At 37.6% G+C, this 13942-nt stretch overlaps 1 protein-coding gene across 5 annotated transcripts in view; it reads left to right on the plus strand.

Annotated features, from left to right (window-relative positions):
- The window catches only part of KIF13B (kinesin family member 13B), a 192235-nt gene that overhangs the window by 69595 nt on the left and 108698 nt on the right, over positions 1-13942 (plus strand). For all 5 annotated transcript variants that reach the window (XM_082402760.1, XM_082402761.1, XM_082402762.1 and 2 more), the window contains 4 exons: positions 1932-2019; positions 5290-5424; positions 7407-7519; positions 8712-8823. In XM_082402760.1, coding sequence (XP_082258886.1) covers positions 1932-2019; positions 5290-5424; positions 7407-7519; positions 8712-8823 — 448 coding nt within the window. The remainder of the gene's footprint in view (positions 1-1931; positions 2020-5289; positions 5425-7406; positions 7520-8711; positions 8824-13942) is intronic.

Raw genomic sequence — 13942 nt, forward strand, 5'->3', positions numbered from 1 at the left:
TGGGGCTAGAGGGCAGTATGCACAGATGTTGAAACAGGGAACCAAAGGAAGTCCAGAGGGAGGAAGGTTGTGGCCTAGGTACCCACATCTTGCTAAAAATTGTGCCCTTGTACTTTTTCTGGCTCTGCCTTGAATCCTTTTTCTTGCACCTTCATTTCTGTGAAAAGCATCACTTTCTTTGAGATCCCAGAAATTCCTACTCTTTCCAGAAATTCTTAGCTGACTTCATTCTCATGTTTTATATTCCACAGTGCTTGTGTAAATAGCTTGAACTTTACTATCTACAATTTGCTAATAGTCTTTAGTAATATCTTATATGTTTGTCTTGTGTATAGTTTAGTAATTGACAGCATGAGCTTTGGAATCACCTGGCTCTGGATCTAGGTCCTCTACTTGTTACCTATTGGGCAAGGCAAGTTCCTTATGCTTTCTTGGCCTCATTTGTATAGAAGGGATGATAACGTTACATAATATCTCAGAGGGCTGTTGTGAAGATAGACTGGGTTGATAGACCTGAGGTCTTAGAACATTTACTGGCACATAGTAAGTGCTCAATAAGTGTTAGCTGTTGTTGTCTCCTCCATGAAAGTTTCTCGAGGATTTTTGTAGCGTTTCTGAAGAGCCAAAGTGAATGGATTAAAAACTCTGAAGGTGATTCCTTTTCAGCGAAAGATTATTTGAGAGAAACTAGTTATTTTATTCAAGTACTGATCTTATTAATTCACCGCCTACTATGTGTAGTAATATAATTGTTTTACTCAAGAGATAATGCAGTATATATTGTCTTTAAGAAAAAGGGAAATATGAAAGGAAAAAAGTTGTAATAGTTCTGATCTTTGGATATATTCTAAGTCGAATATTCTATATGTATTTTATATACAGTTTTATAGTAGTAAGTAAAGTTTTGGTGGTTGATCCTAGGGTACTGTAAGATTCCAAATCATTAGAAAATAATAAGTTACATAAAACAAGAATCACTTGTAATCTCACCATCAATAAATACTCTTTTAAAAAATTGTAATGTTTAGGGAATTCTCTGGTGGTCCAGTGGTTAGGACATGGCGCTTTCACTGCTGTGTTCCGGGTTCAGTCCCTGGGCAGGGAACCAAGATCCTGTAAGCCACACAGCGCAGTCAAAAAAAAAAAAAAAATTGTAATGTTTAGATTTTTTGAAGAGCTTTTTTGACATAGAATCAGTCATCAACAAATATTCTTAATATTTTTTGATTGATATCATTAAGTATGCTATATGCTGTAGGTTTCTGGCAGGTGCCCTCTACTGGTTTTATTAGTTCCTTGTTTGTAAGAGGTTTATTTATTTTTTTAATCATGAATGAGTATTTAATTTTATTGAATCATTTTTCAGTTTGTTGAAATCATTTATGTATGAAATGATCATGTATTTTTTTTTCCCTCTTTAGTCTATCATTGTGGTAAAGAGCATGAATCTTTTTTCAATGTTAAAATAACCTAGCAGCCCTGGGACAGTCCAACTTTATGTTTTTAAATCACTGTTAGATTCAGCCTGTTGTCTTTATTTTTGTCTGTTTATATTTGTCTTTATTCATGACTGAGATTTGTCTGTAGTTTTCTTTCTTTTGCACAGTTAACATTTATTGAGTTTCTGCTCTTTGTGCCACATTCTGTGATCTGACAAGTAGATTGTTTGTATTTATTTGACTCTGCATTCTTTGTGGTAGTAGACATCCCACAGTGTACCCTTTTGAGTGATGTGATATTTTACCACATTATGAAGTTTTTCTTACTAGTCAAGATCTTAAGTTTTGGTTTAAATTCTTCTGGGATCAAGTCTGTTTGTTCTATTTATGTAGGATCTTTGTTGAATTCAGTATATATTTTTATGGAGCACGGCTGAGTCCTTTTAAACAGGTAATTGTTTAAAAATTGATTCTTTTGTTTTTACTGAACAGAAGCCGTCAAACTTTAAGAGTCAGAGAGCACAGTGTGTTGGGACCCTATGTCGATGGACTTTCTAAACTGGCTGTCACAGGCTACAAGGTAACAACATCCTTTATGTGAACTACTAAAATTCCCTGTAGCAAATTTTTTGTTGTTGAATTTTTGTTGTGATCTTTTTGTTGTTGAATTTTTGTTGTTGAATTTTGTTGTGATCTGTTTCTGAAATAAAAAAAAAATTATGATAGCATCACTTAATAAGTCACAAAAATAGTTTGTAATAAAGTTACAAAAATATTAAAAAGCTTTGGGTCAGTTTAATTTTGAGAGAAGGTATACATATTTGCAAAGCATACCTATTCATCTGTTGTGAGACACATTTTTTCCATTTTTCTGAGCTCTAAAATTGTGGTATTCCTTATGATTGTATCTTAAAATGATAAATGGCAGTATTTTTTTCTTCTGTAGTAGTACATAAAATAACGATGTTGCTTATGATTTTGTTGATTTAGTGAAATAAAATATGAGCTGAGTAGTTGGAATTCAAAGCCTGTTTCTAATTTGAGAGAATCACTCATTTACCTTCAGTTACTAGTTCTCTTCATTTTCAAACTTCACAGTTATGCTTTGTGTGAATCCGTTAGGCTTTCCTCGTTGGGGAAATGGGGGTAGGGTGAGCTGTGACATAATATACATTGAATTAAGAGTCAGAGACTGTTGATCTGGTGACAGTCTTCTCATATGACTCCTATATGACTCTGGATTGTTCACTCTATCTCACCAAGCCTCTTTGTCCTAATTTTTAGAATGGAAATTAGCTTTATTGTCTTGACTGTCTTTTGAGGTAGATTCATTAGTTCCTTTGTTCATTAATCACATTCTATCATTTGGTCAACGATACTTCATTTGGTAAACATTACTTACTTCATTTAGTAAACATTTATTGAATACCTGTTATATGCCAGGCATTGTGCTAAGTGCTGAAGAAATTAAAAAAATGAATGAGGTGGTCCATTTCCTCAAGATGCTTACAGATGTTATAAAGGTATTATAAAACAACATGATTTTAAGTGCAGTGAGAGATGCATTGTTCAGGATTCATGGTAGTTTGGAGGAGGAGTACGTGACTTAAATGGATATGTAGCTGTCCAGGGAGGGTGGTATCCAGGAAAGCTTCCTGGAGGAGATCAAATGAGATAGTGCATGTGAAAAGTCTTAGAAAACTCTACGGTATCATATAAATGTTAGGTATTGTTGTTTTAATAATGATATTTGAGAGCTTATTTTTGCAACAGTGGAGAGAGATCAAGATTTTTTTGAGAGCTCAGAGAGATTGGAAAGTATAAAAAGACATTTTATTCAAAAAATTAAAAGATTCAATAAAGAGTTTTATGTAGGAGACAACAGATTAAAGACCAATGAATGTCTAGATGATTAGAGACCAATGAATAAATGTAGGCTAGGGACTTCCCTGGTGGCGCAGTGGTTAAGAATCCGCCTGCCAATGCAGGGAACACGGGTTCAAGTCCTGGTCTGGGAGGATCCCACATGCCGCAGAGCAGCTAAGCCTGTACACTGCAACTACTGAGCCTGCGCTCGAGAGCCCGCGAGCCACAACTACTGAGCGTGCGTGCCACAACTACTGAGCCCGCATGCCACAACTACTAGAGACCAAGCTCCGCAACAAGGGAAGCCACCCCAGTGAGAAACCCGTGCACCTCAACGAACAGTAGCTCCCGCTCGCCGCAACTTAGAGAAAGCCTGCACGCAGCAATGAAGACCCAATGCAGCCAAAAATAAATAAATAAATAAATAAATTTAAAAAAACACAAAAAACCAAACATTTATTTTTAAAAAATGTAGGCTAAATAGAATACAGCTTTTTCATTAAGTGTCAGGATTGTAAGATTTAATGGATCTAAAATGGATTTGGAACAAATCTAGAAAATTGTAAATTGTACATTTTGTTGTTTTTCCATTCTGGTGCCAACTTCTACCTCTTTTTGCAACATTTTTACTTTGAGGCTTTTTATGTATCATGTTGGATTTGTCCTTAAATGTTATTCTTTTTCATTTATATAGGAAAATAGAATCTTATGATTTTCAAAGTTTTTCATATATATGTGTCAGTTAGGATTATGTTTGGCTGCATATAACCGAAAAAAATATAACAGGACTTAAGTTCTTTGGAATATGAATTATTATCTGTTTTGTTCCTATGTATCCTCAGTATCTTAAAATGTACCTTAAAATGTACCTACTACCTTGTAGTAGATGCTTTCCGTATATATTAGAGAGAACAAATGAATGAATGGTGAGAGGGCTGGTATGGTGACTCCAAAGCTGCTGTTAGGATCTAGGTTCCTTCCAGCTTTCCACATAGAGCCAGGTCTTTAGTAATGCCCTTATTCTCATAGTTCAGGATGGCTCAGAACCAGCATGTGATAGTGTGCCTACTCCCTTTAAGGTGAATTCCCAGGTGACTTTTTGTCTCATTCGCTCAAAGTTAGTCATATCGCCAGGCTGAGTTGCAAGGGCATCTGGGAAGTGCAGTCTCTTAGTTCCGCTGCAGTGTGCTCAGCTAAAGATGGGGTTCCTTTACTGGAAGCGAGGAGGCTGGATAAAGGAAGGCAACTAGTACACTCTCTCACAAGTACAATATATCTTTCTTGTTCCTCATTAAAATCCTTGTAAGGTAGATGATGTCATAGCTGTATTGTTATTTATGAAACTAGATTTCAGACTGCTTAAGTAACTGTTTTAGAGCTTATAACATTAAAAAAAAAAAAGATCCCATGATCTTTCGAGTGTATCATGCCGTCTCTGTTTTAGTTATAATGGCAATGAAGTAGTGAATCTGTGCAGAAAATTAGTCTCTTGATGTCCTCATTTTTAAAAACAGGTCTGGTAAGATATACACCAATGCGGTGATGTAGTGCTATGCCTGTGTGAAGGGGTTACAAATTATTTTTGTTTGCTGTTTATTTATACAATCTAATTTGATTTAACAATTAATTTCTATTACTATAATTAAATAAGCTAAAGTTTTTCAAATTTCTAGATGAGATGAGGATTGGCATGGCATGTTTGTCCATCTTATGGGACTTCAACATGTAGCTTCTAAACTTCTCTAATTCTTGGTCAGAGCTGCCGCTTTATTCTGCACTTACAATAAATAATGTATTTTTTTTGAGTTTTCAGAGATAGTACTGGCTATTGTACTCTATGGGGCATAATGTTCATCGAGAAACAGAATGTAAACTCCAAATGGGGTTGACTAAGTAGTGAAACTTGGAATGCATTTCATAGTATAGCAGAGTTTTAATGTTTATTAGATAATGAAATGTTTGTCTATGACTTGTTTCCACTTAGGATATTGAATCTTTGATGTCTGAAGGCAACAAATCTCGTACAGTTGCTGCAACCAACATGAATGAGGAGAGCAGCCGATCACACGCAGTCTTCAAAATCACCCTCACACACACTTTATATGATGTGAAGTCCGGGGTAGGTGTTCAGATACACGACCTTTTTTTTTTTTTTTTTTAATTTCTAAAGTGGATCATGGTTTATCTTATTCCCTTCAGGTGTTAGATGACTTAAAGTCCTAGTAGCCAGGCATGTGTATCAATTAGGACTCAGGACAAGAAACAGAAGCCACTCTAGGTAAACAGAAAGGGATTTAATAGAGGGAATTGGATGATTACAAAGTTGTTGGTACACCTTCTGAGGAGTGATTTCTAGACTAAATCTCTAGGAATAACCTCCAGAAGAGCACAGATCTCATCCAGCGAGGATGGTACTACCCCTGAGGCCACCCCCAGACCTGTGAGTTCCAGGCACTCCCCAGAGCTGTGATCCAGGATACAGGAGTCAGTGAGGCCACCTTCTCAGAGCCCTGGAAGTTGGAGAATGTGAGCTGGGATGCTTTTTTAGGAAAACTCATATATCCACACTCCTGCTTGCCAGCAGAAAAACGCCACAATGGGTGAGGGGGATGACCTCTACTTTGTTTCTGCCTTCTAAATCTTAAGCAAGAATATGCGATTGACAGAACCTAAGTCACATCCTGAGCCTTGGCTGCAGTGGAGTCTGAGAAATGTAGGTTTTAGCTCTCCACCCTCTCCAAATAAAGGAAGTTGGAACAGAAGTTATACAAGCTGATGGCCCATAGTCTCTGCCACAGCATTTTTTGAGCTTTAAACTCTGATGGCAAACTGTATAAGCTAATAATACTCTAGCTGATTTAGTGGAGTTTCTTTTGAAGTGTTAACTTCTGCTAAACAGCTAAGTGTTAGAAGGAGTAAGTTATACTGGGGAACTTGTACTATAAGATTCTAGATTTGTAGAATAATTTTTTGAGCATTTGGACTTGAAGCTTATGAAAAATAACAGAGCCAGAGATGTGTATGGTTCTATCACACTGAAAACTTCTGTGTTGGCTCATACATTTGTGCTTTCCCTCTTACTTTTTATGTGAACTTTTGCATATTTTATTACTACCCTCCAGCGAATCAATTTCAAATACCAGAAGCTAAAATGATCACCCTGGCAAAGTGCTGTATTTTGGCAAGATTTTCATTTGCTGAGAGCATATTTTTCTTCTTTTACCATCACAGCAAGATTAGTGCAACGACAAAAAGTTCTTTGTTTTCTATTTCCTTTTCAGCATAAAACAAAAAACATACTGACTTTTTTTTTTTTTTTTAAACCAAAAGTACTTTTGATTTGGGAAGCTTAATACCCTTTTGTTAGCAACATGTTTATTTATGGAAATAAATATAAATGTATATTTTAAAGGAAAGTTTAAAAAAGTGATCCAGTCTACAGATTTTGGCATTGCTTTCCCACATTTCTTACATTGCTGCTCAAGTATAAAATATCTGTTATGTGTGTGATTTGATAATTGAACATTTTTGATAAAGGAAAATGTCAGTATGTATAATATCTTAACTAGAAAAATATGTAAATTTAATACCTGAAATTATGAAACAAGGGAATTATTATATATATGAATAATATGAAAAATTTTAGAAAGCATTGGGTCTTTGAGGGATCCTTCTGTTGTATAAAAGTCAGATTTTTTTGTATCATAAGAAATTCAAATATTTTCCCTCAGGATTATTGGTAAATATATATGAAATTTTAAGCATGGTTTCACATATTAAAATTTATACCTTATGAATAGTGCTTTTGTATACTTCTCTAAGAAGATTTTGTTGGGTTCCCTTCAAAATGTACCATATTGGGGGGCACTGTTTTGTTTTGAGATAGTTCTCTGTCTGGATTCGTAGTTGTGTATAATTTTGTGTGTATCTACTACTAGATTGTGTAGTTTTCTTACACTGTTCTGTAGCAGCACAAATTAACTTTAAAATAACAACAAATATGCTTTAATAAAGGATTTAGATAATAAACTCATTCGGTAGAGATGTATCACTTTCTGAATTCTGTAACTGTTTGTTAGTATTTGTCGATTTGCTTCCTAGACATCTGGAGAGAAAGTGGGCAAGCTGAGCTTGGTTGATTTAGCCGGCAGCGAGCGAGCGACGAAAACGGGAGCGGCAGGTGACAGGCTGAAGGAGGGCAGCAACATTAACAAGTAAGTTGTCCAGAAGCCTGCCTCTGTTGCTTCAGTGACTTAGTAGCCAAAAGGGGGAACTTTTGTATTTACTGAAAGAATAGGATTCCGGAATGACCGAGGCTATAAAGAATAAATAGTGTAGAATTTTTTTTCATAGATATTTTTTAAGGGCCCGAGCCTGTTTTATGTTTTGTTGAGAGGTCTGCTGGGGCTGAGGAGCACAACCTCAGTCAAGTCCAAGGTTTCCCAAGGGCAGCCCTATTGAGGTTCGGGGCCAGGGAATTCTTTGTCCCAGGGAGTGGTCCTATGCCTCGTAGGATGTTTCGTGGCATCCCTGACCTCTACCCACTAGATGGTGGCAGTACCTGCCATCTCTCTCCCCAACCCGAGTTGTGACAACGTAGATTATCTCCAGATATGGCCAGCTGCTCCCTGTGGGGACATAGTCACCCTCCAGTTGAGAGCCAGTGGTCTAAGGTATAGAAACAAACAAAGATAATCGGAGTATCAGGGTCCAGCTGTGGATCTTGGCGTGGGTGTCACTGTCTGAACAAACAATAACGGGTACATCGGGCTACATCGGGCTTTCCTTTTTGTGACAGCTGTGGTGCTTATTTATACCAAGATTTTACTTTACAAAGTAATATTTTGTGCACCAAGTCCTTCATATGGTTACACATTTTCTTACTTTAAGCTAAATTGTTAGCCCCTTGGGGGCAGGAATCTTTTCCATCCTTGTGGCTCCCAGAAGGACACATAGCGAGACAGTCATCAGTAACCAGCTGGAGAGCATAGAACACCATCATCCAGATGCTACGCTATTATTTATTTATATATATATATATATATGAATGTTTTTGCCTTATACTATGTTTTAGTTAATCGTATTGTGTTTGTGGCATCCTTTCTTAAAGATATGTGGTATTTATGTCATTATCTTGACCTAATGGTTTACAGCTGACTTTTTTTTTTTTTTTTTTTTACAAAAATGAAAAAAAAAATTGAACTAAGCAATTTTATAGCTTACAGTAGTATTAGAGGGATATCAGCGTTTACAGTTTATGTGTTCTTAACCTGAGCAGCAAAATGCTGACAACAGTGCTGTTCTCGTGCTGGTACAAAGGCATCTTGATGTTCAGTCTTTGTGGTAAAATGTGACATTTGATACACTCAGGTTTTTACGATTATTACGGTTTGTTGCACCATGCAGGTCCCTCACAACCCTCGGTCTGGTTATCTCAGCCCTAGCAGATCAGGGTGCTGGCAAAAACAAGAATAAATTTGTTCCATATCGTGACTCAGTTCTCACTTGGCTGCTCAAAGTAAGTTTTTTTCCCCCCTTTCTGGGATGCTCTTGGTGGTTGGTAAAAAGGAAGACTAAAGAGTAGACTATTAATTTCTTCCAATTATAATTTCCTACATCAGTGTTCAAATTTATAATCATTAGACTCTTACATGATAGTCCTAATTTTAATGGATTAAGCATGGGTTTCTTCCTGATTCACCAGGACCCGGAAGCAGGGGGGTTTGCGGCGCACCGAATCGCACAATCGCCTCTGAGATTTGGGGACTAGACCAGGACCTAGTGCTGATCTGATAGCTGAGCGCGTCATAGGAAAGGGGTTTCCACTGTGTTCCAGACCCAGCTGGACTGCTCCATCCTCCTCAGAGACTCCTTTTGTTTGACGGAAATTTTGGACCTTCTTTTTCTGTTTAACTTCCAGACTACTCATGATCATTTTAATTTGCTTTCAGCTGCTTAAAACTGTTGTTAAAAGATAGAGTAGAGCACACAGTCATTCACTGGTTAATTGATTCAGCATGAATGAGAGAAATGGAAATGAGAAAGAAAAAACCTGTATGAAGCGCTGTGAGGAGGATGTAAGGAAACGCTGGACACTCCTTGCCCTGTAATCACTCAGAGTCTAGTAAGGGAGAGAAGTTGTGTACACAGAATACTATAGCACGAGTTGGTGATTCCATGAGAGAGGAGAAAATGGCCTGTAATAGGAGTTTGGTGAAGAGAGAGACTATTTCCAGGTTTCTTCTAGTCTTTCAAGATTCCCTTTGGTCTTGATAGAGCTGATGTGGTGGATTGGGTATTGGACTGGGAGTTAGAGGATATCAAATCTAGTGACAATTTAACTCCTTATAAAGTTGCCAACCCGGAACAAAATATTTTACCTAATGCTCTTTTAAAAAATGTTTTTAAAATGGAAAAATAATTTTGTGAGCCCTGTTTAGTTTCGTTATGGCTTATTTTCTCAGTGATCAAAAATTTATTGAATACCTGTTACTCACTATGCTAGTGGTTGAGCATGTAAAGATGAGTTAAGTGCAGGCAGCTTAGTAGAGAACACAGCTTCTGAGTTATTCCATGACATGTTTAGAGAACCGTGTTTGTAAAGGGAGTAGGGTTTTCTCCTAGTTTCTACACCCTCTCAAAGGCTTTACTAGTATTCAACTTTACTTTCTAAAACTCTACACAGTGTTTGAGCATGCTTTATTAAGTGAAATTTGCCGCAGTAGAAAATCAGGTAGCTTACTTCCTTTGGCCAAAATGCAATAAAAGTAGAAATTTAAAACAAAAGAATAGGGACTTCCTTGGTGACACAGAGGTTAAGAATCCACCTGCCAATGCAGAGGACGTGGGTTCGAGCCCTGGTCTGGGAAGATCCCACATGCCGCAGAGCAACTAAGCCTGTGCGCCACAACTACTGAGCCTGCCCTCTAGAGCCCGCAAGCCACAACTACTGAGCCCGCTCGCCTAGAGCCCGTGCTCCGCAACAAGAGAAGCCACCGCAATGAGAAGCCCGCGTGCAGCAACAAAGACCCAACACAGCCAAAAATAAATAAATAAATATAACAAAAAAACAAAACAAAAGGATAAACAAAATTTGATGATTAAAAACCACTTGTAAATAACTCTTGAATTAAACGGATACATATTATAAAACATTTAATTACCAAGGAAATAATTGTCTGGTCCTCAAGTGTCAGTAATTAACCTTGATTGAAGTCTTATTTGTTTAATTTCCGGAAGAATTCTCAATACAATACTTCTTCCTCATACTTTCCACAGAAACATCTCCTGATCATTCGTGATGATTTCTGGATGTGCCTGATTTAAAAGAATATTCATTGTCCTGTTGTTCCAGTGTTGCTGCTTCAGTCCATTTAACCCAACAATAAGAAATACCTTCTGTTAAGTTGACATAGTTAAAATGGCCTAGGTTAATTATTGAGTGTCCATCCCATAGGCTGGAGGCCAGGAGAGCTTGGGTCAGGAGAATCAGGTACTGTGCAAAGTGCTTCACATACATTATCTCATTGATTCCTTGGAAGGCAGATAGATGGTGGTGTTCCCATTTTACAGATGTGGCAACGGACACAGAACCTGCAAGTGATAGAACCAAGATTGGAATCCAGGGCTGACTTTGCTGCCCATCTTCTGTTGCCTAGGCTGTGCTCTTCTTACCAAAGGTTTCTTTTCACTAGAAAGAGAAGCACCTTACTTTTACCAAATGTGATAGAAACTGTTGAATATAATTGAACTTGAAGAACAAAACTAAACACTTTTTTAAAAAGCTCACTTTATCTTCTGTTTAATAAAATTAGGCTATAATTGTAACTTCTATGTGTTAATTCTTAGGCTAAAAAAATGAATAGTTTCCTTGATTTTTGTCATATTTTTCCTGAAAAACTACATGACCTTCTTTGCGATGTTTGACTTTTGCACAAAATCATAAGTAGGGGCATTTTTGTAAAACCTATGCCGTGGTTTAAACAGTTTCCCCCAAAGCCTTTTGGAATCCATTGCTACACAAATCATTCTCCTTTAAAGTGTCTTTTATGTCCCTGTTGATTTTTCCTTCTTTAATTCTTAATTAGTCTAACTCTTCCTGATCCTTGTTTGACTTGGTATGATTCTAGTATTCTCCAACGTGACTTTCATCGAACTCATAAAATTGCTCATCCTTTATAAGATTTGCAGTTTCTTTTTAAAGTTTTTTTTGCATTGTGTTCGCATTATAACTATGTAGTGCTCTTGACGCTATAGCATCTGAGTCAGAGAAACTGCTCACACTTGGTGATATAGCAGGTGGGGGTTGACGTGGGGGGATGGGGATGGATGTGATTGCTCTTCTCTCAGGCAGGGTTGAGTGCTTACTCACTTGGTAAGTGGTCAGTGGAGAACTGTTTCATATTAAGATGATGTTTGCTTCTCTCTGTGACCTTCTAAATATAGGTCTCAATATCAAGTAACTTCCGGTAATGAGTGCTCCAATAATGAATATCTTTGGAATTCATCTACTTTTTTGCATCCTTACTGCCAGTTACTTAATGAATAATGAAGGCTTTCTTCTCTCGCCTGGGTGATTGAAACTTCTTTCCTGAGCTTTCCTAGTTCGTTCCGTTCTTTACAGTTAGGTTGCTGTCTTTCTAAATTAATACTCTTCTTAAACTTAAATCTCTTCAGTAACTCTCCAGGGGCCCTTATGATAAAGTACAAGTTCCTTAAAGACTTGTGGTTTACTAGGCCCCTCCCTGCTTGTCAGTGTTCAGCTTTTGCTTCTTGACATTATCAGTTCTAGCTGAGTGATGAGTACTTTTACTCCTAGGACTTTGCTCTTACTCTGCTGGGAACAGTCTTCCTCCTCTGTTCAATCCCCCTTCTTACTTCCCTCCCCCATCCCCTTTACCTAGGTGATGGTTATTCATCTTTAGGTGTCAAATGTCACTTTCTCTGGGAGTCTTTTCTAACCTTTCAAGACTGGGCTTTCTGCTTTTTCTCTGTTTTCCCAGACCATATTGTATTTACCTCTACTTTAGTTCTTAGCATATAGTATTTGCTCACCAGCATTGCCCTCTAGATGGTAAACTCCGTGAAGAGTTGAATGAATGAATAATTTCAGCTCTGCTCTGCACTAGCATTATGACCTTTGGTAAGCCTGTCAATCTTCCTGGGTCTCATTTTCTCGTCTGTAAAATGAAATAATTTGATTAGGTGACTTCAAAGAGTTCTTTCAGCTTTAAAAAATTCTGACTTCCAAAATTCTTTCTCATGTCCATTTAATTTGCAGTTTCTGCGTTTGAAACAAAGCTCATCTGATTTGCCTAATTAAACAATTAAAGAATAAACAAGAAGCATTATACTTTCTCCTTGAATGAGTGCCAGTTCTTTTGTTGCTGTTTCCTTTTTGCTGATGGCATGAGGCCATTTTTGAATATGAGCATATTGTTGCTCATGCACAAGGGCTTTTAAAATGTCAAGTATTTGTTGTTTGCCAGGTTTCCTTTTCTCAGCACAAATTGAAGCACAGTATGCATGCTTTTCTCCCGTGGTAGTTATTGTTACGAATCCCCTTCTACCCAACCGCATTTGCTGTTCCTGTGGGCTAAGAGAATGCAGTGGTTCTGGAATGGCAGGACTGCACCACGGCGCCGCTTGTGAACTGAATTCCAGCCTGAGATGTAATTCCTATGATCTTGATATATGACATTTGAATTCCATTAACGTGCATGGGATTCTTCTTGACATCTTTCTGGAAGTTGCCAAAGCTGGGCACCAGCAATGTGAGATCAGTGTCTGGAAGTGAAGTGAAGCAAGCAGTCATCCAGGCTTTGCAGAAATTGCCTTTGCTTCCTAAAGCCCAGATTACTTTCATTTCCTTCCTTTTCACGCATCGAAGAGTATTTCCTTCAATGATATAATTATCTTAGCTGTGTTTTCTGTGGAAAACCAAAATTTTAGTAATGGATGAATAAGGGGACGTACTGTTTGTGATTATATTCAACTGTTAGCAACACCTAGGGAATAATTTTGTTTCTGGCACTAGGACAGAACAATTTGGAAAGGCTTCAGGTCTGAACTCTCTCTGTTGCCAGGTGTTATTTTGTTACTGTGCTATTGTGGGTAGCTGTGGGGGAGTGGAAATCATATTGGACTGGAAGGTAGAATACAACTGGGCTGGAATGTTTTCACTTCACTAGTTCTGGATCTGTAGGCAGGGTATTTAACCTCCTTTGTCAGAACAAACCTCTGGTTTTTCATCAGTAAAATGGGGATACTAATACTCTAATTCACAAAAGGCTGAGGACTGAATAATCTCTGCACAAAGTTGTATAAATCACGGGTGGTTCAAGCAAATTTTAGAAATATTGATGACGGAAAACATTTCTATCTTCAAAAGTAAGAATTTTGTACTGGTTAATGCAGCCCAGAGACAGAGTTGGCTTTCTTGTGATCTAATGAATTCCTCATTAGTGGCCAGCCTGAGTGTTCTCTCTAATATTGTGAGTCTATAATTCAGTGATACTTTACGACTGAAAGGGGGCATTGAATCTAGTCTTCTGGGTAACTCTCATCCTGGGATAGTGTAGTGGGAGTTATCTATAGCTGTGCAACCGATTACCCTGAAAACTTAATAGCTGGGAGCA

The sequence above is a fragment of the Balaenoptera borealis genome, assembly GCF_965194805.1.
Source record: "Balaenoptera borealis genome assembly, chromosome: 8".
NCBI classification, from domain to species: Eukaryota; Metazoa; Chordata; class Mammalia; order Artiodactyla; family Balaenopteridae; genus Balaenoptera; species Balaenoptera borealis.